Genomic DNA, 23,842 nt, shown 5'->3' on the forward strand with positions numbered 1-23,842 from the left:
CTTGCTTCCCGCCTTTAACCAACTCTCTCCGCTCCGCTACTGTGTCCCAGGTCCTGTGCTAGGCTCTGGGGAGGCACTGGTGATTGCGATGTGTGCATAGATCGTTTTAGCCCACTCTGTTGAGTGTGGTGATTGTTATGCGCTGGCTGATGGAAGCACAAAAACTGTTAACCTAGCCTTGGTGGGCAAAGGGGACCACAGAATGCTTCCCAGAGGAGGTGAAGCGTGAGGGGAGGGGTTAGCCAGGCCAAGACTGTGGGGGAAGGGCTTGGCAGGAGATTGGGACAGCATCCGCAAAGGCACGGAGGTGGGAACATCTAGGTTTGTTCAGGGAACCACATGGGGTCTGGTATCTCAGAGGTAAGAAAGGTGAAGTGAGGGGCGGCAAGAGGACTCGCACAGCTGGTGTGCAGAGGGCTTGGCTGTTGGCCTGTAGGCCAGGCCAAGGGTGTCTGTTGGGCAGTTTCAGTCCACAGTGAAGGGGTCAGTTCTGCACGCTGGAGGGGGATATTGCTGAAGGCTGGCAAACCATTGAGGAGGTGATTACTTTCCCATAAAGCAGAAAAGTTGCTAATATGACCCAGGGCTGTAGTCGGGAGAGAGAGGGGGTGGGTTTGAGACACGGTTAGGGGGTAAAGGACACAGGGCTCAGTGGGTGTTTAGCTGTGGGACGTGAGCTAGAGAAAAACATGGGTGGATGATTCTGGGTCCCTGCCTGAGTGCCTGGCAGATGGATACGGTCACTAAGAGAAACAGAAGGCTGGAGAAGGAGCAGTTTAGAATGTAGACGTGGACAAAACAGCGCATCACTCGAGTAGGGTGCGCGTACGTGGATATACAGACAGGAAGTGGGAAGGTGGCAGAAGGTACTGTCTGTGTCCATATGTGTTGACGGGACTCGCTCATATGATCACTGTCCATCCTCACGTGACCCAGGGCCTCGCGTGTACTGGCCAAGTCAGTGAGCACAGTTTTATAGACTGAGCCCATGTAACCTTACCGCTTGCTCATTGTTGTGGGGAACGGGGAGAAGTGGAAGAAATTGCCTCCTTGAGGAATTTACACCCTGAATTGGTGAGAAAAGACATAGATGTGTGAGATTAAAGTAATGAAAAGAGGAAGCCGTGAGTGGTGACAGCATCGAGACTATTGAAAGAAATGATTGTCCGTTGCTTGGGTTTTGTTCTTGATGAAAGAGCCGGTGTCCAAACTGGTCGCTGTGACCAGAGAGGCGTAGGCAACAGTTTCCAGGTGCGGCCAGCAGCCCGAGTGAGTAAGAAACGAGGCGAGTGCAAACAGGTCCGGAAGCCTGAGGGGACCAGTTTGGGCAGGCAGAGGGTCAAGAAGGTGGACTTGGAGATAAATCTAGAAACGTATGCCATGGTCAGGTGGTAGAGGGTTTCTGGGCACAGTCAAGAGGTGAGCTCAGAAGATCGCTTTTCTGAGTGAGAGGTTAGGATGGACAGACCAGTCAAAGGCTTTTGCGGTACTGAGCTGGTCTGGTACTGGCCTGAATTTGAGGGTTGGGACTGGGATTGCTTCTTTATCTTATACACACACTGCCTTGCTCGTGCTGGCACGTGGTCGCACTCCATGTGTGCTGGGCGAAGGAAGAGTTAGAAAGGAGCTCAGAAGTGACTGGATCCAGCTACCCATCAGACAGGCATTCATGCCAGAGGAAAGATTTACAGGAGAGGGAACAGTCCAGAGCAACCCAGTGGCAAGACTGATGTCACCACGAACAGAAATGGGGAGACAGAAGGAACAGGAGTGATCTGGAGGGAGAAGACCAAATGACTCTCGGTTCGAAATAATCGTGTGGCGGGGAGACCAGTTAGGAGTCAGTCTAGGCAAGAGGTGACAGTGACCTGAACAAGGATGATGGCAGTGAGATGGAGGGAGAGTGAGACATCTCAGATGTAAAACTGGCAGAACTTGGTGCTTACTTAGGTTTGGGGGATGGACAGAGGTGGCCTGGGGGACAAGTGCGTGCATGTGCCACCAAATGAAGTAATTCGGGGGAGGAGGAGGTTTGAAGAGGGGGGCGAGGACAGGCGGAGAGGAGATGAAGGTGTTTGCAGCTGGAGGTGGGGAGGGCAGGGAGACACGCGCTCACCTTGATTTTGTTGATAAAGTAAGAGTAGGGGGACAAGACTTGAATAAGGTTCATATCTTTGGTGAACAGATAAGGAGGCCCGCTGATTCGTCCAAGGTTGCGTGTGCGACTGGTGAGTGATTGAGCAGGACTACCCGCGAGATCTTACACGTTCCATGGGGCGCTGCGCTCGTGGGCCCAGGCTGGTAGAACCGCATGTGGCTTCCGTGGAACCCAGGCCCATTAGAAATGGCCTCAAAGGTGTGGATCGGTTCCAGGGTCCCAAGGGGAAAGGGTCAAAGTGTTCCTTAGTAAACCTGAGGTGAGTGGTGAAGTGGGCGCTCACCAAGTGTCGGGAAGTGTGTTGAGAGCTGCAGAGCAGTGGGTAACACCCCAGTTTGCAGGCAAGGAAACGGAAGCTCAGGGAAAGGAAGTGACGTCCCCACAGTGGTTCGGATGATTAGCCGTAGGGTTAGTGTTGGAACTCAGGTCTGTCAAAGCCCGTGAGTTTTTCCCGCTGTGCCATGTTGCTTTGCAGTTCCCTGTGAGAGCCCTGGAGGGCCCTTGACCAGCCAGAAAGAAGCCAGGACTCCTAGCAGCGCTCTGGGTCTGATCAGGTCCCCTTGGGACCCATGGGGCACTTTGACTGGGCCAGACACTGGGCTGCACCGATGGGCACCTGCTCTGCCCCTCCCCTGGGCTTCTCAGGCTGGCAGGCGTGGAGTTGCTGTGACTTAGATGAGCTGCCCACTGGGCATCTTTCCCCTCTGTGGGCGGTGGGAAGGGACGAGTAAGGAAACGTGGATCAAGTCAACCTAAAAGAGCCCTCACCTTGCGTAGCACTTATAATTGGGTCAGGTGGTGCCTTCAGTTTCTTTCTGGCACCACAGCGTTTCTTGGGTGACCTTGCATTCCTAAGACTTTAACCTTGAAGAACTCAGGACTATACATCTGGAAAGGACTGCAGAAACAATTGAGTCCAAGCCCTGTCGTAGGATGTGTGAAGTGTCAGGGTTGAGCCTGAGGTTATATTTGACTGTTCTAGTTTTGTTCTGGCCCAAGTAGTTTAGAAAGCCTGCTCTGTGACTATAAAATGAGACAGATTCTCAGGGGTGCCTGATGGAATCCGGTCTTGCTCCTTTACATAGGTACCATCTACGCATGTTTTTACGTCGTTTATATTTATATATATACATACACATGTACACGTACATAGATATTGTATCTGTTCCTTATATACATAGTAGGTATACTACTGATGTGAACAACATCTCTGAAGTCACACAGACAACCAGGATCGCTTAAAATAGTGCAGTAGGGCTGAAAACCCTCAGAGATCATCCTAAAAGGACTTCTGCATGGTATATCTGTTACCAGAAACATTTCCGAATCAGCAGGAATTGCTTTGCTAAACTAAGTTTCCCTTTTGCTCCCTGCAATTGACTTTGATTCTGTGGGTTGGGATGGGATGGGATGATTCTAAAAAAGTAAGATACTAAGTGTATTAATAGACTGTCAGTACAATTTCCAACCACCCTTCTTTAATGTAAAAGAATGCACCAAATACACATGATTCCCAGGTGAGTCTGAGACCCTGTATCTGTTCCCCCCTCCTGTGTGTGCCTGCATGATGCACCTACATTTTGCCAGGTACCTTGGGTTTACCTGGGGACCCTTGGCCTTGAAGCCTTGGGCCTCAAGGCTTTCACCAGTGCTGTGGGTGAAAAGCAACTAATTACGAGTTGGAGTGATTCATGCAATAATAAAGGTTCACGCCAGTGGTATACGAGCACTGAGAACTAGAGCAACCAAGCGTCCTGGGAGACTCTTTAAAGACAAGTGAGGAGGTGGTGGAGACGGCGGGCAGTCCCTGCCAAGGGAGCAGCCGTAACAAAGGCACAGGAAGATGAAGGTCTGCGGCGTGCTGGGGGAGCTCAAGTGAGGGGAGAAGGGGGACAAGCAGGGGCCATCGCAAAGGGCCTGGTGTTTCATCCTTGAAAGACTGCTCTGTAGCCATAGCTCAAGGCCTGGCCCTGCCACTGATTAACAGTGTGATGACTGCCCCTGAGCAAAGTCATGTAACCTCTGAGCCACAGCAGGTGGTGACCCCACTGACAGGGAGAGCCGGGGGAGGGGCTAGCTTGATGGGGCTGAGTGCGACAACCTGGAGGAGTCTACAGGACAGCCACGCGGAGAGAGACACGCTGAGTGAGAGGTGGCCAGAGGTGGCCATGACTGGGAGTCATTGATTGTCAGGCAGATGCCAAGGCCAGGTTGTAGTTGGTACTTGTGGGAACAGAGCTTGTTTGGCCCTGTATCAGATATGCAGGTTTGGAAAGGTCAGGGGAAGGGGCCTGGATGGCAGGGTGGCACTGAAGCACCGAGAAACTGTGCTCTTGGTGTTTGGGTTCTTCATTGTTGCCAGTTGACCAAGAATGGGGCCCGCAGGGGGCTGCTCAGCCTTGGCTGGGCCCGTCAGTCATGAGGAGTCAGCATGCCGAGGAGCAGGGCAGTCGTGCAGAAGCTTCACTTTTTAAATCTTTTAAAATTTATTTTTTAATCCAGTTTTTGGTGTAGAGTTGAGTTTTGATAAATGAGTGACCACCACCATGATCGTGATATTGGAAAATTTTATTGCCCGGGAAACAAAACTATTTCCTCATGCTCCCCGTGTCAACCCTTCCCCTGCTCCCTGCGCCCAGCAACCACTGATCTATCCCTGTGATTTTGCCTTTTCCAGAATGGAATCATGCAGTAGCCTTGAGTCTGGTTTGTTTCATTGAGCAAAATGTATTTGAGATTCATACAAATTGCGTGAATAGTAGTACCTTTGTATTGCTGAGTAGTATTCCATTGTATGGTGTACTATAGTTTATCCACTGAAGGTTTGAGGGACATTTGGGTTGTTGCAGTTTTTGGTGATTATGGAGAAAGCTGCTCTGCGTGTAAATCAAAGAAGTTAAGACACCACCTCACACCATACACAAAAATAAATAAAGACGTAAATATTAGACATGGCACCATAAAACTCCTAGAAGAGAACATAGGCAAAACATTCTCTGACATAAATTGTACCAATGTTTTCTTAGGTCAGTCTCCCAAGGCAATAGAAATAAAAGCAAAAATAAACAAGTGAGACCTAGTCAAACTTATAAGCTTTTGCACAGCAAAGGAAACCATAAACAAAATGAAAAAGACAACCTACAGACTGGGAGAGAATGTTTATAAACAATGCTACCGACAAGGGCTTACTTTCCAAAATATACAAACAGCTCATACAACTCAATAACAAAGAAACAACTCAATCGAAACATGGGCAGAAGACCTAAGTAGACATTTCTCCAGAGAAGACATACAGGTGGGCAATAGGCATATGAAAAGATGCTCAACATCGCTAATTATTAGAGAAATGCAAATCAAAACTACAATGAGGTACCACCTCACACTACTCAGAATGGCCATCATCAAAAACTCTATACATAGGACTTCCCTGGTGGTGCAGTGGTTAAGAATCCACCTGCCAATGCTGGGGACACAGGTTCGAGGCCTGGTCCGGGAAGATCCCACATGCCGCGGAGCAACTAAGCCCGTGCGCCACAACTACTGAGCCTGCGTGCTAGAGCCTGTGAGCCACAACTACTGAAGCCCGCGTGCCTAGAGCTGTGCTCCACAACAGGAGAAGCCACCGCAATGAGAAGCCCATGCACCGCAGCGAAGAGTAGCCTCCACTCACTGCAACTAGAGAAAGCCTGCGTGCAGCAACAAAGACCCAATGCAGCCATAAATTAATTAACTTAAATATATATATATATATTTTAAAAACTCTACACATAATAAATGCTGGAGAGGGTGTGGTGAAAAAAGGAACCCTCCTACACTATTGGTGGGAATGTAAATGGGTACAGCCACTTTGGAGAACAGTATGGAGGTTCCTCAGAAAACCTAAAAACAGAGTTACCATATGATCCAGCAATCCCACTCCTGGGCATATATCCAGACAAAACTCTAATTCAAAAAGGGACATGCACCCCTATGTTCATAGCAGCACTATTTACAATAGACAAGACATGGAAACAACCTAAACGTCCATTGACAGATGAATGGATAAAGAAGATGTGGTACATATATACAATGGAATACTACTAAGCCATAAAAAAGAATGAAATAATGTCTTTGCAGCTACATGGATGGACCTAGAGATTATCATACTAAATGAAGTAAGTCAGAAAGAGCAAGACAAATATCATATGATATCACTTATATGTGGAATCTAAAGTACGGCATGGGGACTTCCCTGGTGGCACAGTGGTTAAGAATCCGCCTGCCAATGCAGAGGACATGGGTTCGAGCCCTGGTACGGGAAGATCCCACATGTGGCTAAGCCTGTGCGCCACAACTACTGAGCCTGCACTGTAGAGCCCTCGAGCCACAACTATGAAGCCCACGTGCCAAACTACTGAAACCTAGAGCCCGTGCTCCGCAACAAGAGAAGCCACCGCAATGAGAAGACCGCGCACTGTGATGAAGAGTAGCCCCCGCTCGCCACAACTAGAGAAAGACCGTGCGCAGCAGTGAAGACCCAGTGCAGCCAAAAACAAATAAGTAAATAAAAATTTTAAAATATGGCACAAATGAACCTATCTACAAAACAGAAACAGACGTACAGACATAGAGAACAGACTGTGGTTGCCAAGCAGGAGGGGAGGGATGGAGTGGGAGTTTTGAACTAGCAGATGCGAACTATTATTAGAGAATGGATAAACAAGGTCCTACTGTATAGCACAGGGAACTATATTCAATATCCCGTAATAAACCATAATGGAAAAGACTATGAAAAAGAATAAATAAATAATAAAAACCGAGTGTTAAAAAAATGCATAGTGCTTCCCTGGTGGCGCAGTGGTTGAGAGTCCGCCTGCCGATGCAGGGGACACCGGTTCGTGCCCCGGTCCGGGAGGATCCCGCATGCCGCGGAGCGGCTGGGCCCGTGAGCCATGGCCGCTGAGCCTGCGCGTACGGAACCTGTGCTCTGCAACGGGAGAGGCCACAACAGGGAGAGGCCACAACAGTGAGAGGCCGGCGTACCGCAAAAAACAAAAAACGAAACGTTACAGCCACTGTGGGAAACAGACTGGCACTTTCTTATGCCTAAATATACTCTTACCATGTGACCCAGCAACCTTTGCCTAGTCCTCACGTACAAGAAATAGTTTTGTTCATATAAAAACCTATGCGATACCGTTTATAGCAGCTTTATGCATTTTTTTTCCTTTTTTTTTTCTTTTTTTTGCGGTACGCGGGCCTCTCACTGTTGTGGCCACTCCCGTTGCGGAGCACAGGCTCCGGACGCGCAGGCTCAGCGGCCATGGCTCACGGGCCCAGCCACTCCGCGGCATGTGGGATCCTCCTGGACCGGGGCACGAACCTGTGTCCCCTGCATCGGCAGGCGGACTCTCAACCACCGCGCCACCAGGGAAGCCCTGCTGTAACGTTTTTACAATTTCCACCAGCAGTACATGAAAGTTCTAGTTTCTCCACATCCTCACCAGAACTTGATATTGTCTGTTTTGTCGTCATTGTTTGCTTGCTTGCTTGTTTTGTTTGGTTTTAGGCCTCCTAGACGGGTAGTGGTATTTCGATGTGGTTCGTTTGTTTGTTTGTTGGCAACACTGCACGGCTTGCAGAATCTTAGTTCGCTGACCAGGGATTGAACCCGTCCCTCGGCAATGAAAGTGTGGAGTCCTAACCACTAGAGCACCAGGGAATTCCCTTGATGTGGTTTTACTTTGCTTTTTGCTAATAACTGATAATGTTGAGAAACTTTTCATGTGTTTATTTGCCATCCGTATATCTTCTTTGGCTCAGTATCTGTTTACATCTTTTGCCATTTTAAAATCGGGTTGTTTTTTTCTTATTGTTAAGTTTCAAAGGTTTTTTAAAAAAATATGTTCTGGATACAAGTCCTTTTTCAGATATGTGATTTGAATATTTTCTTCCAGTCTGTGGGTTATAGTTTTCCTAGCAGTGTCATTTGCAAGAGCAGAAGTTTTAAATTTTGATGGTATCCAGTTTGTCAATTTATTTTAAATGAATTTGGCTTCTGGCATGGTATCTAAGAACTCTTTGCCTCACCTGGTGTCGCAAAGATTTTCTCCAAGAAATTTTTCTGTTATTTACATTTTAGAACAAAGGTCGGCACACTTTTTCTGTAAAGAGCCAGATGGTAAATATTTTCAGCTTTGTGAACCATATGGTCTCTGTCACAACTACTCAGCTCTGTCACTGGAGTGCAAAAGCTGCCATAGACAATTCATAAACAACTGGGAGTAGCTGTGTGCTAATAAAACTTTATTTATGAAAACAGGAGGTGGACTGAAAAAATTTGGCCTGCAGGCCATGGTTTGCCAACCACTGTTTTAGGAAGCTAACTTTTTACCAGGCATAGAGGACACCCCACTCTGGATAACGAGAATGGGGTAATTACTGCCCAGTTTATCTTCCATGAAAGCAGGGTGAGGGAAAAGGCAGAAGAGTGGATGCCTAACTCAGAACAAGAGTGAAGAGAGAGGGGGATAAAGGAAAAAAAGAGGAAGGAGGAAGAAAAACATTTGAGTCACATTTTGAGCAAACTTCAGTGTGCATTAGAATTCTTCAGAGTTAACCCTTGTACTTTGGTTCAGGCTTCAACAGATGTTTTTGTTTGTTTGTTTTTGAGCTAATGATTTATCTTAGTCTCATGGCCACAGAAGGTTTAATAGATTTGTGGAGTTTTTCCTTATTAAACCCGTTAATGCCATGCTTTCTACTGAAAATTGTTATTTATTGAACCATCCCCCACTAATAACATACTTAGATTGTGTCCAGCACTTTACCAGCCATGGGGTCGGTGTGTTCCTCGCACATGTTTTCCTGCATATGTATGATTATTTCTGTAGAGCAGTTTCCTACAGCTCTGAGTCAGAGGGTAGCATTCACATTAAACATTTTGATAGGACCGGCCATGTTATCCTTCCAAAAGGTTGTACCATGTCACACTCATATCGATGGTGTATAAGGGTGTTTTTTCCTCCTTATCCTTACTTACACTGGGTTTTATCCATCCTGGATTGTATTCCATCTGACTGACGCAAAGTAGCATCTCTTTTTATTTTGCATTTTCCTCATTGTTTGTGAACTTGAGCTTCTTTTCATGGCTTATTAGCTCTATGAATTGCCAGCATCTATTAGTTGCAGCTCATGTATTTTGTCCACTTCTCTGCTAGTGATACGTGGGTTTTTTCTTTTTAATTTGCAGATGCCCCAAATCAACTTTTCTCAACCTCAGCAGTACTGACACTTTGGATTAGATCATTCTTGGTTGGGGCTGTCCTGTCCTGTCCTGTGCTTTATGGAGTATTTAACAGCATCTCTGGCCTCTACCCACTAGATGCTAGTGGCCCAGCACCACCCCCCAGTCCTGATAGCCAGCAGTGTCTCCAGACACTGCCCCCTGTCCCAGGGGCTGGGGGGTGGGGAGGCGGGCAGAATCACCCAGTGTGAGACCCACAGCTCTGAATAAGATGATAGGCAGCAGGCATTTTCTCCCAGTCTGCTGCTTGTCTGTGTGTGATGCGTTTGCCCTCCAAAAGTTTTTAACCTTATGAAGTCTAAGTTTCCAATCTTTCCTTTTATGGCTCTTGATGCTGAAATATTTTATAAAGAGCAGGAAGCATAGAACATTTTCAAATAAATAAAAGAAATTCTGGGAGACTGGACTAATTTTGCATATTGTGTATGGTCTGAAGCAAGTGAGAGGGTAGGAAGGTAGAGAAGACCTGAATGTCTCCACCAGGAAACAGGGAACCAGACCCGATTCCTCTCTGCTTCTTGATTCGGGGCAGGTGGGAAATCCTGTGCAGGAGATGTGTTCAGGTTTCTATATAACCGCTGGCAAGGCTATTTTTAGAGGAGGCTAAATGCTCCTGACACTGGGCACTGGGTTGTTGTTTTCTGGGGTTTTTTGGCTGCTCTAGGTCTTCGTTGCTGTGCATGGGCTTTCTCTAGTTGCGGCGAGCGGGGGGCTACTCTGTTGCAGTGCACAGGCTTCTCATTGCGGTAGCTTCTCTTGTTGTGGAGCATGGGCTCTAGGCGTCCGGGCTTCAGTAGTTGTGGCTCACAGACTCTAGAGCGCAGGCTCCGTAGTTGTGGCGCACTGGGCTTCATTGCTCTGCGGCATGTGGAATCTTCCCGGACCAGGGCTTGAACCTGTGTTGCCTGCATTGACAGGCGGATTCTCAACCACTGCGCCACCCGGGAAGCCCTGGGCACTGGGTTTTGAAGCATAAAATCAGAACTAGGCAGTAGGAATCTGGAGAAAGGAGTGGGCTGCTCCCCTGTAACCTACCCCGACTGATGGGCAGCAGGGCCTTTTTCTCAGTGATGACATTTCAGCCCCACGGGGTGCCTATTTCTTTAGAGGCAGAGACACAGGACATCTTGGACGAGGCAGCCGCAAAGCAGTGCCTGTGAGCAAAACCCAGAGTGAGTGGTGCTTCCAGAAGAGTGGTCTTGAGCTGACTCTAGTCCGAAGCCATCACTGTGCTCTGGTATTTGTCACTGAAAGTAAAGATTTGTGCAGGTGGCTAAAGGTATTCCAGAGCCTGCCAGCTTTGGAGACCAAGCTCCTATAACAGGAAGAGACATCTTAACCTCTTTCTTGGCTCAGTTGCTCTGTCTTGGGAATAAAGGGGCACAGAGGACCATTGCCTGCCTGCTAGAGTACAGACAGCGTGTCTGGGTGGGGTGCTCAGGTGCACCTCGCAGGCTCCTCCATGTACAGCTGCATCAGTAGTGCATGTGGAGATGAGAGAAAGCAATCAGAGATCTTTGGAACGTTCTCAAGACAACCCACTTTTCCCAGAGGCTTGAATTGTGGTGCTGGAATTGTTTGTAGGTTTGTTTCTTTAAAGCCCTCTTGGTAAGTGGAAATGGTTGGACTTGGGCTTGTTTTGTTTTTGTTTCAGTAGACATTATTTTTAGAGCAGTTTTAGGTTTACAGAAAGATTGCGAAGGAAGTCCAGAGTGAGTTTCCATAAACCCCTCCTCCAACACAAAGTTTCCCCTATTATTAAATCTTGCCTTTGTGTGGTATTTTGTTGTAATTGATGAGCCGTTGTTATTGCATGCTAGCTAAAGCCCAGGGTTTGCCTTAGAGTCTACTCTTCATGTTATGTTCTGTGGGGTTGGACAAATGTATAATGACGTGTATCCACCATTACACCCTCATACAGAATAGTGTCACTGCCCTGTAAAACCCCCTGTGCTCTGCCTATTCATCCTCCCTCCCCGCAACTCCTGGCAACTACTAATCTTTTTGCTGTCTCTCTAGTTTTGCCTTTTCCACAATGTCGTATAACTGAGACCCTCTAGTGTGTAGCCTTTCAAGCTCTTCTTTCACTCAGCAGTGTGCATGTAAGGTTCCCCCATGCCTTTGTGGCTTCCTAGCTCCTTTCTTTTTGGCACTGAATAACACTCCATTGTGTGCATGTACCAGACAACTGGCCTGTGTTTCTCCATTCACCTACTGAAGGGCATCTTGGCTGCTTCCAGTTTGGGGGCAGTTATCAATAAAGCTGCTATAAACATCCACATGAAGGTTTTTGTGTGGACATAAGTTGAACTTCTAGTGTTGAAAAGAAAAATGTCTAAATGCAACACAGTCGCGAGCGTTGCCTTAATATCCTGCATTATGAACATTTGGAATTTACTTCCCTTTTTTTTTGCCCCCTGCAGATTTAAAAAAAAAATACAATGTCTAATGGTTATGAAGACCACATGGCTGAAGACTGCAGGGATGATATTGGGAGAACAAATTTGATTGTCAACTACCTCCCTCAGAACATGACCCAGGATGAGTTACGAAGTTTGTTCAGCAGTATTGGTGAAGTTGAATCTGCAAAACTTATTCGGGATAAAGTAGCAGGTAAAGAAACAAGAGCCGTTTTTGTAAAGGGGGTACGTGTGGCCGTCCTGCTAAGCACTGTCTTCTTTGCCCTGCAGTGCTCCTCAGCCAGGAAGAGCCATAGCCTTGAAATGATAGCTGTGAAGTTTCATTTTTATCTCAACTCTGTTTTGCCCCCACCCAAGTGTAAGATTGGACATAGGTTCCCCAAAGAGAAAAATCCATCATAAGATGGAGAGTATATACAAAACACGACGGTGGGAGGGGAGGGAAAATGAGAAGACAGGAGAACAGGGACAGTCTGAGAGCTGGAAGGGGCATGGTGCCACGTGTGGAAGGGACTCTGGCCAGCGCCCTGCCCGGGGCAGGCCCAGGCAGGTCCACCCTCTCTTCCCAGGCTCACATACAAGGTCAGGCCCGCAGCAGAACACTGAGTCCCCTGTGGGCTGTCCTTCGTTAGGTTTGGGCCACCCTGACTGTCTGCTGTTGTGCTATCAACTTAACGTCTGAAACTGAGGTTGCACTCTCAGGGCGGCTGGAGCAGGGCAGCGGGTCATGGGCAGGCTGTGGGGTTGGCAGGCTGGCTCAGAGCCCCACCCTCCCACCCTGTCTCAGTGTCCTCATCCATGAAGTGGGGATGGTGGCGCCTACATCCTGATGCTGCCAGCTGCCTAAGAGATTGCACAAGGCCCGGTGCCTGGTAAGGCCCTCCCTACAGAGAGGCCTCTGTTCTGAGAGCGTGGTTTCAGGGGCTCTGGAGAAAAACATGGGGAGACCAGGTGCTCCGAAGCACTTCTTCCTTTCTTTCCTCCCCAGGGAGGAACGTTTTAGGGAGCCTCCTCCTCTCTCTCTTCCCCTCTTCCCCCCTCCTCCTCTTCTTCCTCCTCTCTGCATAACTGGGCTGAGGAATGGCCGGTCCTCTCAGGAGGGCTCTGGCTGCCACTCTGGCTTGTGGGACCAGGATTCCCTACACTGAAAAATAATTTCAAAGTCAAAAGCCGTATTTATTATAGAAACCTAATATTTTATTGTATTTCAATTTACATTAAAGTAGAGTAATATTATTGAACCCCATGTACTCATCATCCTGCTTCATCGACTTTCAGCCTTTGCCAGTAACGTGAAGATGCCTGTACCCGAGATGACTCCTGTAGAGGCTGGCTGACTACTGTACAGGGAGTTGGTTCATCAGAACGGGACTTTGAACGCAAAAGTCCTTTAAGGACCCTTCCAATTCTGAGAGTCTGCAATGTAATAAATGTCTTCAAAATAGGATCTTTAGATAATACACAAAATTGAAGTGTTGGAATGTTCTAGAAGCCACACTCTCTCTCCAGTTCCAGGAGACCATCCTGAATAAGAGAGTCCTTGTTCAGAGGGGTTTGAAATTCTCCTGTGCTGCTACTGAGTCTTTCCTTTTTCCTTTTATGTTCTGGTGGAAGGGAATTTTCAGTCCTGTTGATATTCCTGACTTCTTTGTCTCTTGGCTTGTTGTGGTTTTCAAAGGAATGTGAGCTATGTTAATAGGAACACCTAGATTTGGCAAGATCAGTCCGGAGAGAACTGGTTTTGAGAACCAGCGAAAGCAGCAAAAGTGTAATTTGGAAATTATTTCAGTACAGAAATAGTCCTTTTCTGCTCTCTGGGCAAAGTTGAGTGTAATGCACCGGGAGTTGTGGAGTGGGTGGGCCTGGGTTGGCATTTCAGCTCTGCATCTTGCTAGCAGTTCTTTAAACTGAATGAACTTGACTTTATGGAAAACTTACTGCATTCACTTTTCTCCTCCTGCCACCGGTGTGTGAAAACTAATTAGAGGCTGTTCCCAGGGCCGTGGCCTCACATCTCATTCCCTTTTGTCCTTTATTACACCGCTCTGGTGAAACCCCGGACTTGGTTATGTCTGGCTGCTTTCTCCTGGCCTGTCTCAGGTGCCCACCCCAGAGAGAGTCTCGCACCCCAGCAGACAGGCACCCCGTCTGATGAAACCCCCAACCGAGTTCACAACATGGGCATCCCTGTGCCACAGCAGCCACTTCAGCGCATTTTCTCCCCTGAGGCCCCCTTTCCTCTCACATGATGGCCGCTTCCTACTTCACAATGAAAATAACGGCTGGCTCACTTCTGCGCTAGATCCCTTCCCTTCTCGGCATCCCAGGAACCTCAAGTTATGCAAGTACCCACTTTGCTGGTGGGTCTTTCCAGGATCACCTGCCAGCATTCAAACACGCTCCAGCCTCTGCGCTGTTTAAGAGATGCCTGGACTCCCTCTAGCTCACAGTTTCTCCGCTTGAGCACTGTTGACGTTTGGAACTAGATAACTCTTGTGGGAGGGCCGTCCTGTACATTGCAGGCTGTTCAGCGGCATCCCTGGCCTCCACCCAGTAGATATGCCAGGGGCACCTTCTGAGTTGTGAAAACCAAAAAATGTTCCCAGATGTTGCCATGTCCCTGGGGAGCAAATCGCCCCCGACTGAGGAGCTGCTCCAGCTGATGTCCTCCCTCTCCTCCCAATCACAGAGCCGTCTCCTCTGCCTCTTCCTTTTGGAAGCTTCCTCTTCCCTCGGGTCCGTGAACCTGGCTTTCTCCTACCTCTGAGGCCTCCCTCCCTCTGTCTCTCTTGCGGCTCCTTCCCAGGCGCTGACCTAGGCAGTCCTCGGCTTATTCCCATGCCTCCTCTTCTTTCTAAGCCAACCCTCGGGTCAGCGGATGCACACCCACAGCTTAGCTGGACATTCAATTTGGCCACCTCTCTTTCAACCAGAAAGTTCTCCCGAGAGAACTTTCTAGGCCCTTCAGCCTCTCAGTGTTTCCCAAACTGACCTTGACTCTCCCACAAGCCGACTGCTTATTTCCCAGGGTCCCCATCTTAGCAGATGGCTCCACTGTCCACTCAGTGGCTCCAGTCAGAAGTCTAAGCATGACCTTTGACGTGTGTCCCTGACACTGGTCCTTCTGGATGCTTCCATCCTTTTTCCTCCATCACCCCTGCCACCATCTTAGACCAGGCCACGTCGTCTTCTGCCTGCCCTGTTGCTTTAGGCTCTTAACTGGCCAGCCATGCTCCCTCCAGCCCATTCTCCCAACTGCGGCAAAGGAATCTCTCTTTAACATACCAGATGTACCCTGTCACTCAGCTGCTTTTAAAGCCTTCACTTCCTGGGCCCCGTTTGCTTTAGGATGTCTTTCCTGGCCTGATCTACTCGGCGTGAGATGCTCTTTGGGTCCCCATAGCAATCAGGCAGACCTGCAACGTGGGTTTCCACACTGCACTGGGGTTGGAACTTTCTGGTCCAGTAGGTCCTTATGGTTCTCGGAGGCAAGGACCCTATTGTATTCCCAGATGTAGCCAGAGTCAGTGTTTGTTGAGTGAATGAATGAGTAGATCTAGGGATTGGGGGAGAATGCAGATCAACATAGACATTCATTCATTCAGCAAATATTTATTGAGTGCCTACCATGGGCCAAGCACCAGTGATAGGAGGAAGCAGGGACATGGTGGTGGCTGGGATGCTGAGAATGTTTGACATGCTGGCCTCGAGGTTCAGAGTGTTTCTGGCCAGCCAGGCCCCCCTGTGGGAGACGTGCATTTGTTGATGCCTGTTGCATCCACAGTCACTACCTGGCCTTACTGTGCAGCCCTGCCCTGCTCTCTGTCCTGGTGTCTAGCCCCTCCTCAGATGACATATGGCCCACGTGGGACCATGAGCCAGGCTCTACCTTGCTGCATTACGTCATGCTGGCCACTTGGTCCCCAGACTCCAGCCTACATGCTCAGCTTCTGTCTCATTGCTCAGCTTCTGTCTCATTGCTTTGCACCTCTGGTCAGGATAAAGCCCATACCCTGGCCTGTAACTCCCAAGTCTCCTTGAGACCCTGTCCCCCTCTTCCCCAGCCACTGCACCCCCCCCATTCACCCTCCTGTTGGGCTAGACTGAGCTGCTTGTCATTTTCCAGACACACCCTGCTGTCACACTCTTGTGATTTCTCCAGTACTCTTCCCGCTGCAGGGATGCCCTTCCACACCTACCCAGCTGACCACTTTTTTTCTTAATGTAAATCACCTCTGTTCCTTTTAGAAAAAAATTTAACATGAGACAAACAGGAAGAAAAGTTTAAGTTACCCATAATTCCACAACTGTTAGCTTTTTGGTTCATGTCCGTCCAGACTGTTTTCTTTACATATTTATGGTTGTGAGCAGTCATGTGCTTTTACAAAAATGGGCTCGCACCTCCCAAGCTGTGTGGGGAACTTTTCTTCCTGTACCTGTGAACATTTTTCCCTGTCACTGAACATAGCTGTCTCATGGTCACAGGGGTTGCGTGGTATTCTGTTGCATGCAGGTTCTGAGTTCACAACAGGTTGTAACTGTTTTTCCATAGTTACAAGCCCGGCTGAGATAAATATCCTGGCACAAATCTTTGCTGACTGGTTATTTCTGTAGGAAGTCTTCCTAGAAATGAACCGCAGAGGGGAGAGAGTGTAGTTTCTAAAAGCTCTTGACCCTTATTGCCAGCTGGCCCTCCAGGGGTCTGCGGTTCACCCTCTGCTCGGCCCTGCCATCCCCTGGGCCAGGCAGGGTTTCTCACCTCTTAAGTGAAAAATGACATCTGATCGTGGTGGCAGTTTGCATTTCTAGTAAAGTTCATCTCTTCTGGCTGTTTGTACTCCTCTTTTGTAAAAGGACTCTTGTCCTTTGCCCATCTTCTTTCCTTTGGGGACATTTGCTACTTCTTATTTATTGCCTAATTAATTCACTCATCCCCCCCCCCCAAGACCCAGTCTCCCTCCATCAGTGATGTCTTCCCTTGAGCCCCGTGGACCTTTAGAGAAAGGACTCACGTTGCAGAGGAGGGCCTCGTCCACGGGGCACTCACCTTCCTCAGCTGTGCACCCCAGGTCAGTGTGAGGAACACTAAGGGATTAAAACATTACGTCTGGCTGCTCTGGTCCACGAAAGCAAGGCGAAATGCCATGGAATCGTCTCTTAGTCTTAACCCTTGTCTAAAGAGAGAGAAAGATGTTTGGCAATGCAAGAGCACTGGCCCAGGGGTCACCCAGCAGAGCGCCCCTTGTGGAGACAGCCTTGCTTTCTCCAGGGCAGCGGCTCCTGGGTGCCAGCCCTTGACCAGCCGCAGCACCTGGGGACTGGGAGAAATGCCTCTCAGGCTCCAGTCAGACCCACTGAGTCGGCCAGTCTGGGGTGTTTGAACCTTTCTGGAGGGAGGGCAACGCCGGTGCCGGGCATAGTCAGAACCAGAGCTGAGAAGCAGTGCCCTTCCTACGGTGCAGGGAAGTGAGAGCTGGGGGACGCTGGCCTCATACATCTCTAGATCAGGCCCAGGGTTTATTCATCCTCCGTCCCCGTCCTTCTTTCCCTCATCTCCCTCCCCTCCGCCCTCCACCATATCTCCCATCCTGGGCTCTGGTTGCCCCCACTCCTGACCCTGGCAGGCCTCGCCCTCCTCAAGCCCCAGCAGCCTGTACAGGATCCACGCACTGACCGGGCTTGTGCCTGAGCACCACCCCCCTGCTCCCCCACCAGACCTCAGACCCCCCTCATTCAGGGCTGGTCTTCCATCGCCCCTAAAGTGGGAGGGGGCAGCAGCTGACCTGCTTTCAAGGCACTGACTGCAGCAGGCCCGCTGCCTCTAGGGGGCAGGATCATCTATAAGGGGCTTGGAAGTGTGGATCCCGACGCCTGTCCGATGTCCTGGGTCCTGGGCTGAGGAGGGCCCTGGGGGGGCTGCATCGTTACCCCGCGTAGCTTGTGGCCCCTATTAGAGAAACAGTAACTTGGGAAGTGAGGGCCTTCCCCCAGGCACCTGCTCTGATCACAGCCCGTTAAGTGGGGGCTCTTCTGCATAACCACGGGGAGCCCCGCTCCTGTCGTGCACTTCCAGCGACAGTTCTCAACCTGGGCTCTGAGTTGGAATCATTGGGGAGCTTTACAAACAACCGAAACTGTCCCCACTCCTGCCTCGCTCACCCCCATTCTGATGTCATTGGTCGGGACTTGGCCTGGGCAGTGATAGTTTTTAGCAGCCGCCCTGGTGATTCTAACAAGCGGCTAGAATTGAGAGCAGTTGGTTTATAGTGAAGGAAAGGGGGGAGGTGGGCACTCAGCACTGTGTGTTAACGCTTTAGTCACCGGCCTCATCCAGTGGACGAAACCAGGGCCTCCCCTTCATTCCTCACCCGCCTTCCCTCTTGGCGCACACAGCTGCCCACCACAGAGAGTAGAACACTCCAACCCTCCCGGGGACCCACAGCCCCTCTCCTGTGCCGTGTCCCTCCTGTGTATCCAGTTGGTGGTCACTCCTGCCACTTCTGAACAGTTCCCCAAGAGGGAGTGGGGACACCCTGCTTGTAACCCTGGACTTCTTTGGGAAGAACTCAGGTTTGCACCTGCCTTACAACTCCCCCAGGCTTCGGCTAATGAGGCTGTTGCCGAGGGAGCTGCTTCCAGGGGGGCTCTGGATACCTGGCCAGGGCTGTGGAGGTGGGGCCCCCGGCTTCTCCTGGTGCTTCCTTCCTCCTCCCCGAGCTGGGCGGCAGGTTTGGGAAAGTGAGGGCAACCGACACTGGGTGGCGCCAGAGCCCAGCAGGCCTTCCCACTCTGGGCGTGGAAGTCGTGGAAAACAGCCTGGACACTGACAGATCTTAGTCAGGTTCTCCCCACCAGCCTGTCCTGTGTGCTGCTGTGACTGTCCTCCTCCTCACCCCCCCAACGCAGTCCCCCGCGGAGCCACACAGAGCGGCCGGCACCAGTGGGACGGCTCCTTGTCACTGCTTTGGTGATGGGTTCCCTAGGATGCTCTTAGTAACACAGTGTTTCTCTTTAAATAAACTTTTTTTTAAAAAGTAACATTTTGTAAATTTGTTCCTTGCAGAAAATGTACAGGTTGGCCAAGGGAGTGTAACAAATAAACCATCAATATAGATTGTAACCATTGATCTCTAACTCCCACCTTCCCAGAGGCCTTGGCTCTTAGCGTTCTCTCTCGGTCTTCTCTCTGCTCTTGTCCTTTTGAGCCCAGCCGGACATAGTCCTGTTCATCCTCCCCATCTCTCTGTCTCACTCACCCACTGGCTCTCAGCGGCTCACCCATGTCCCTGTGTTCTCCCACACAGGACACAGCTTGGGCTACGGCTTTGTGAACTACGTGACTGCAAAGGATGCAGAGAGAGCGATAAACACGCTGAACGGCCTGCGGCTCCAGTCAAAAACCATTAAGGTAAGGAGCTGCAATCACCATCTCGTTCATTCCTGGCTGCACAGAGGTCTGTGCTGAGCCCTGGCCTGGGTGAGAGACCCCCCCCAACCCTTACTTCACATCACCGTCACCGCACCATTAGCACAGTTGCGCCTTAGAGGCCTGCCGCTTTTCCAGGGCATCTGGGGGGCCTCCTGTCTGCTCAGAAGAGAGGCGTTGCGTGTCAGATGTGTCGGGTGGTGACCATCCCAGGCCTTGTGCCTCTGGCTCATGTCCTCCTCAGCCCCACCAGCAACGGGAGTGTCTCCGTGAAGGACTTAGGCTGGGACATCCCTCTCCCTGGCCCCCGGTGTCCCTCGTATGTTTGCTCACAGCAGCCTCCTCCGAAGGCCTCCCCACCGGTCTCTTCTACTGGCCAAGGTGCTCCCGTCCTCTTGCAGCTCCCGACCTCATGCTGAGCGGGTGTTGGGCTTGCCCTGCCGTCCTGCTCGCGCCCGGTTGTTGCTGTGGTGGTGGCAGCGGCAGCAGCAGCATCGTCCCTCCCGCCTCCTGCCCAGGCTTCCATTCCTGCTCCATCACTGGTGTAATCCTTCTCCCACCAGTCATTCAGCATTCATTTGGCAAATGTTTATGAGTGCCTACTATATGCCACGCAGTGAACAAAACAAATTCCATACCCTTGTGGGGCTGGGCCTGTGTGTGTGTGCGCGCGTGCGTGCGCACAAACGATAAACAAAACAATGAAAGCCAGGTGTGGCAGAGGTAGGCATCCCAGGGGTGCCGTGTCCTGGGGGGGTGGTTCATGACGACTTTAGGAGAGTGAGGGAGCCATGCAGCACCAGCTGGGAGGCCCTTGGGCAGACTGTCATCAGCGTCATTCCCAGTTCAAGGGCTGTGTGGCGGCTTCCTGGGACAAGTCAGCGAGTCCTCCAGGCCTCAGGGTGGCTTCTCCAACCTTCACGCTCCTCTCAACCTGCCACTGCTAACCACGCCCTCCTTCTCTCAGCCCGGAGCCCCACCTCCTCCCCACCCCAAGTGTCTGTCTTCAGGCTCTGCCTACCCCTGGACCAACCTTGGGTTTTCCCGACCATCGGTCCCTGCCGAGCCCTCCTGTAGAATATGCCTCCTACCCCCGCCCCACGCAGGACCCTGACCCGGCTTCCTGCAGCAGCCTCTCAGCACTGTGCCCACTGCCCCTCACCTGCAGACTGGCGAGTCAGCCCTCATTCCTGAGACACATGCCTGCCAGAGTCACCAGAGTTGTGTCCCTCGACCCGAAGCCACTGGAATGAGATCATCCTGTTGAGCCTTTGCATCTTCCAGTTCCTCACACCGAGTTCTGAGGGCTGGAAGTCCAAGATCCAGGTGTTGGCAGGTTGCGTGCCTTCGGAGGGCTGTGGGCTGTGAAGGGGGATCTGTTTCGTGCCCCTCTTCTGGCAGCTGGTGGTCACTGAATCTTGGGCAATCCTCGGCTTATAGAAGCATCACCCCAGTCTCTGCCTTCATCTTCACACGGGGTTCTCCCTGAGTGCATGTCTGTGTCCAAACTTCCCCTTTTTATAAGGACCTCAGTCATTGATTTGGGGCCATCTTATTCCGCTTTGGCCTCATCTTCACTAATCGCATCTATAATGATCCTGTTTCAAATGAGGTCACATTTTGAGGTACTGAGGGTTAGGACTCCAACATGTGAATTTGTGGGGGAACGTAATTCAAAAATTCCTTGTTCTTCAAAAACCTCTCACAGGAATGTTTCCTAAGAATAGGACAGTAGGGCTTCCCTGGTGGTGCAGTGGTTGAGAGTCCGCCTGCCGACGCAGGGGACACGAGTTCTTGCCCCGGTCCGGGAGGATCTCACATGCCGCGGAGCGGCTAGGCCCATGGGCCATGGCGGCTGAGCCTGCGCGTCCGGAGCCTGTGCTCCGCAATGGGAGAGGCCACAGCAGTGAGAGGCCCACATACTGAAAAAAAAAAAAAAAGAATAGGGCAGTAGACCAGATTGAGGCAGAGGAGCAGGTGGTGCCAGGAACTTAGAAAAGAGGGTTCTGGGCCTAGTGTCTCAGAGCGGGGCCAGGCACACCTGCTGCGTCATCACACACCTGCCACGAGAGGGTTCTCTAGTGCAGTCTTCTTGGATTCTGATTTGACTCTGAGCTTGACAGTGGCTGAAGAGCAAAGGAAAGCTGCAGTGGCCATCAACGTCCTTGGAGACACCTGTGCTGAAAAGAATTGAAGCGCAGTTGGCTTTGAAAGTATTGCCTCTCTGGGGCTTTATCAGGGGACAGTTGTAACTACAGTCAGTGCCAACCTCTACACCACTCCCACGGTGCTAATCTGGGAATGTTCTTTCCCACGGTGACCTTCACCAAAAGCCAAGGGCAGACCCCAAATGCAACCTGTTCTGGACAGATCTGCAAGGGACGAGACAGGATAGTCGTGGGAGGCAGCTCCCTACTGGCCCAGCCTGATCCTGGGAAAGCACAGACTAGCCTGAGTCCCGGCAGGCCTGCCTCCCTCCTTCAGCTGTCCTGCCTGAAATCGGACGCCCCTCGTTGGGGCATTTGATAAAATTGGACAGCAGACGGTTGGAGTGACCCCCTCTGGCAGGAGTCTGAGTGGGGTGTTCTGTGGGGCTGGTTGACGTAGATCCGGAAAGTGGAGGCCCAGAAGTGGGGCAAACGTCCTTCCTGGTAGTCAAGGAGCGTGACCACGCCCACCTGGGAGGCCCTGGGGAGGCCCCAGGGGCCAAGGTGGCCTCTTGGGGACAGTGCTGCCTCTGCCCCAGGTCGTGAACAAACCATCGGGTGGCCCCAAAGTGTTCCCAGAGTGCCTTAGGCCTGGCTGCAGTGCAGGGAAGCTTTCAGGGAATGTCAGCTTGTACAGTACTGCTCTGTGGAGGCCACCAGCCCCTGACGGGACCCGGTGCCCTGGGGCATCCTTCCGATCAGCATCACTTCTATTCCGCTCTCCTCTGACACTCACCTCCATGAGCCCAGCTCCTCTTCGGGTGGAGCTGGGCTCTGACCACGCCACGCTGTTTCTCCTTCCATCTGCCGTCTCTCCCGCTAGACTGCATTCTGCTTTGCAGGCAAAGGTGGCGTCTGTCTTCTCCTTTTCTGGAATGTCCCAGGTGCACCTCAAATGTTTGCGAGTCAACGAGCACATGAATGAAGGGGTGGGTGTGTGTATGTGAGTGTGTGGTCTTAGCATGTAGAGTTACACCCTTGCCCTTCCTGGCAGGCCTGAGTGTTGTGGTGAGAACACACCTGTCGTCTTGCCCTTGTGCTGCCCCCTTGGCTGGCAGGGTCCACCCAGCTGTCGCCCCAACCTGGGAGAGCGCCAGAGACCCTCTCCTTGCTACCAGCCCCACACGCACGCACCCTTTTACGTAAACCACTGCACAAGCTCCTTTTAGCCTTTCTTCAGCTTTGCAGAACATAAGCCTAAAAAGCATGGGGTCATTTAATATGTGTGTACCCCCCAGCACTCGGGCCCCACTGGGCTCCCATGGCGAGCTTGCCTGTTGTCAGGTGGGTGTCACAGTCCCAGAGCACCCAGCCCGCTGTCCCCTGGGCTCCTCACAGGCAGGACCAGGTCCCCTTTCCAGCCCTGCTCATTGTCCAGAGAGGCCTGAGGCCACGGTAGGAGCACAGGCAGCCGGGGTTGGCTCCCTGCCCTGCCCCCGAACAGCCATGGACCCTCAGACTCTCGACTGTGAAACAAGGATAATGTCTTGTCATCAGGGTGTGTGAGGGCCCTTGCCTGGCCCATGGGGAGCTGCCAGCACGGGCTGCTGCAGGTGACCGCCTTCCATAGGGTTGGCTTTTTCTCACCTGAAAATTTAACACCCTCCCTCGATGCTTTGACCACACATCTGCCCTAATGCCAGTGAGTGGTTTTGTTTTCAAGGTGTCGTACGCTCGCCCGAGCTCAGAGGTCATCAAAGATGCCAACTTGTACATCAGCGGACTTCCGAGGAACATGACCCAGAAGGATGTGGAGGACATGTTCTCTCGGTTCGGGCGGATCATCAACTCCCGGGTCCTCGTGGATCAGACCACAGGTACGGCGGGTGGCCCAGGATACGGCGAGGTTTTCCTCCAGGCAGGGGCTGGGTCTCCTAGGGAAGACAGATCGCTGTCATTAGTTATTCCACCAATGAGGACAGAATCAAAATGAGAAGACGTTGGCTTTTGTTTAATGAGGCTGGGGAGGTTAAGTGGCATAAAAGCAGCCCTGACATAAAAGCCTGTTATGGTGAAAACACCAAGAGATTCTGGCACTTTCTACAGGCACCCACACGTCCTAGCCTGGACTACGAATGTTGCCGTTCTTCCTGCAGGCAGTGGTGTGCTGCGTGAGACAGTCTTTAGCTGAGGTCCAGAGTCCCCACCTTTCATTACCCCAGAGCTCCAAGGGTGACTGTTTCTGAGGAGCTCTTCTTCAGTCTTCATGACTTGGATGCCGCTCCCACCTTGGGTAGCACATTCAAAGCTCAGAGCTCAAAGGCAGTGACTTCCTCTCTCAGGCAGTCCTGGCCACTTTGCCAGCCACTCTCGGGTCGTCTCAGTTCAGGACACGAGCAGCTTGGG

At 51.0% G+C, this 23,842-nt stretch overlaps 1 protein-coding gene across 2 annotated transcripts in view; it reads left to right on the forward strand.

Moving 5' to 3' along the window:
- ELAVL1 (ELAV like RNA binding protein 1) overlaps positions 1-23,842 on the forward strand; it is a 38,593-nt gene that overhangs the window by 2,509 nt on the left and 12,242 nt on the right. For both annotated transcript variants that reach the window (XM_030879552.2, XM_060297220.1), the window contains exons 2-4: positions 11,867-12,056; positions 19,168-19,271; positions 23,160-23,313. In XM_030879552.2, the coding sequence (XP_030735412.1) occupies positions 11,885-12,056; positions 19,168-19,271; positions 23,160-23,313 (430 nt within the window). In that variant the 5' untranslated portion in view covers positions 11,867-11,884. The remainder of the gene's footprint in view (positions 1-11,866; positions 12,057-19,167; positions 19,272-23,159; positions 23,314-23,842) is intronic.

This window comes from Globicephala melas, chromosome 3 (genome assembly GCF_963455315.2).
Source record: "Globicephala melas chromosome 3, mGloMel1.2, whole genome shotgun sequence".
In the NCBI taxonomy this organism is placed as follows: domain Eukaryota; kingdom Metazoa; phylum Chordata; class Mammalia; order Artiodactyla; family Delphinidae; genus Globicephala; species Globicephala melas.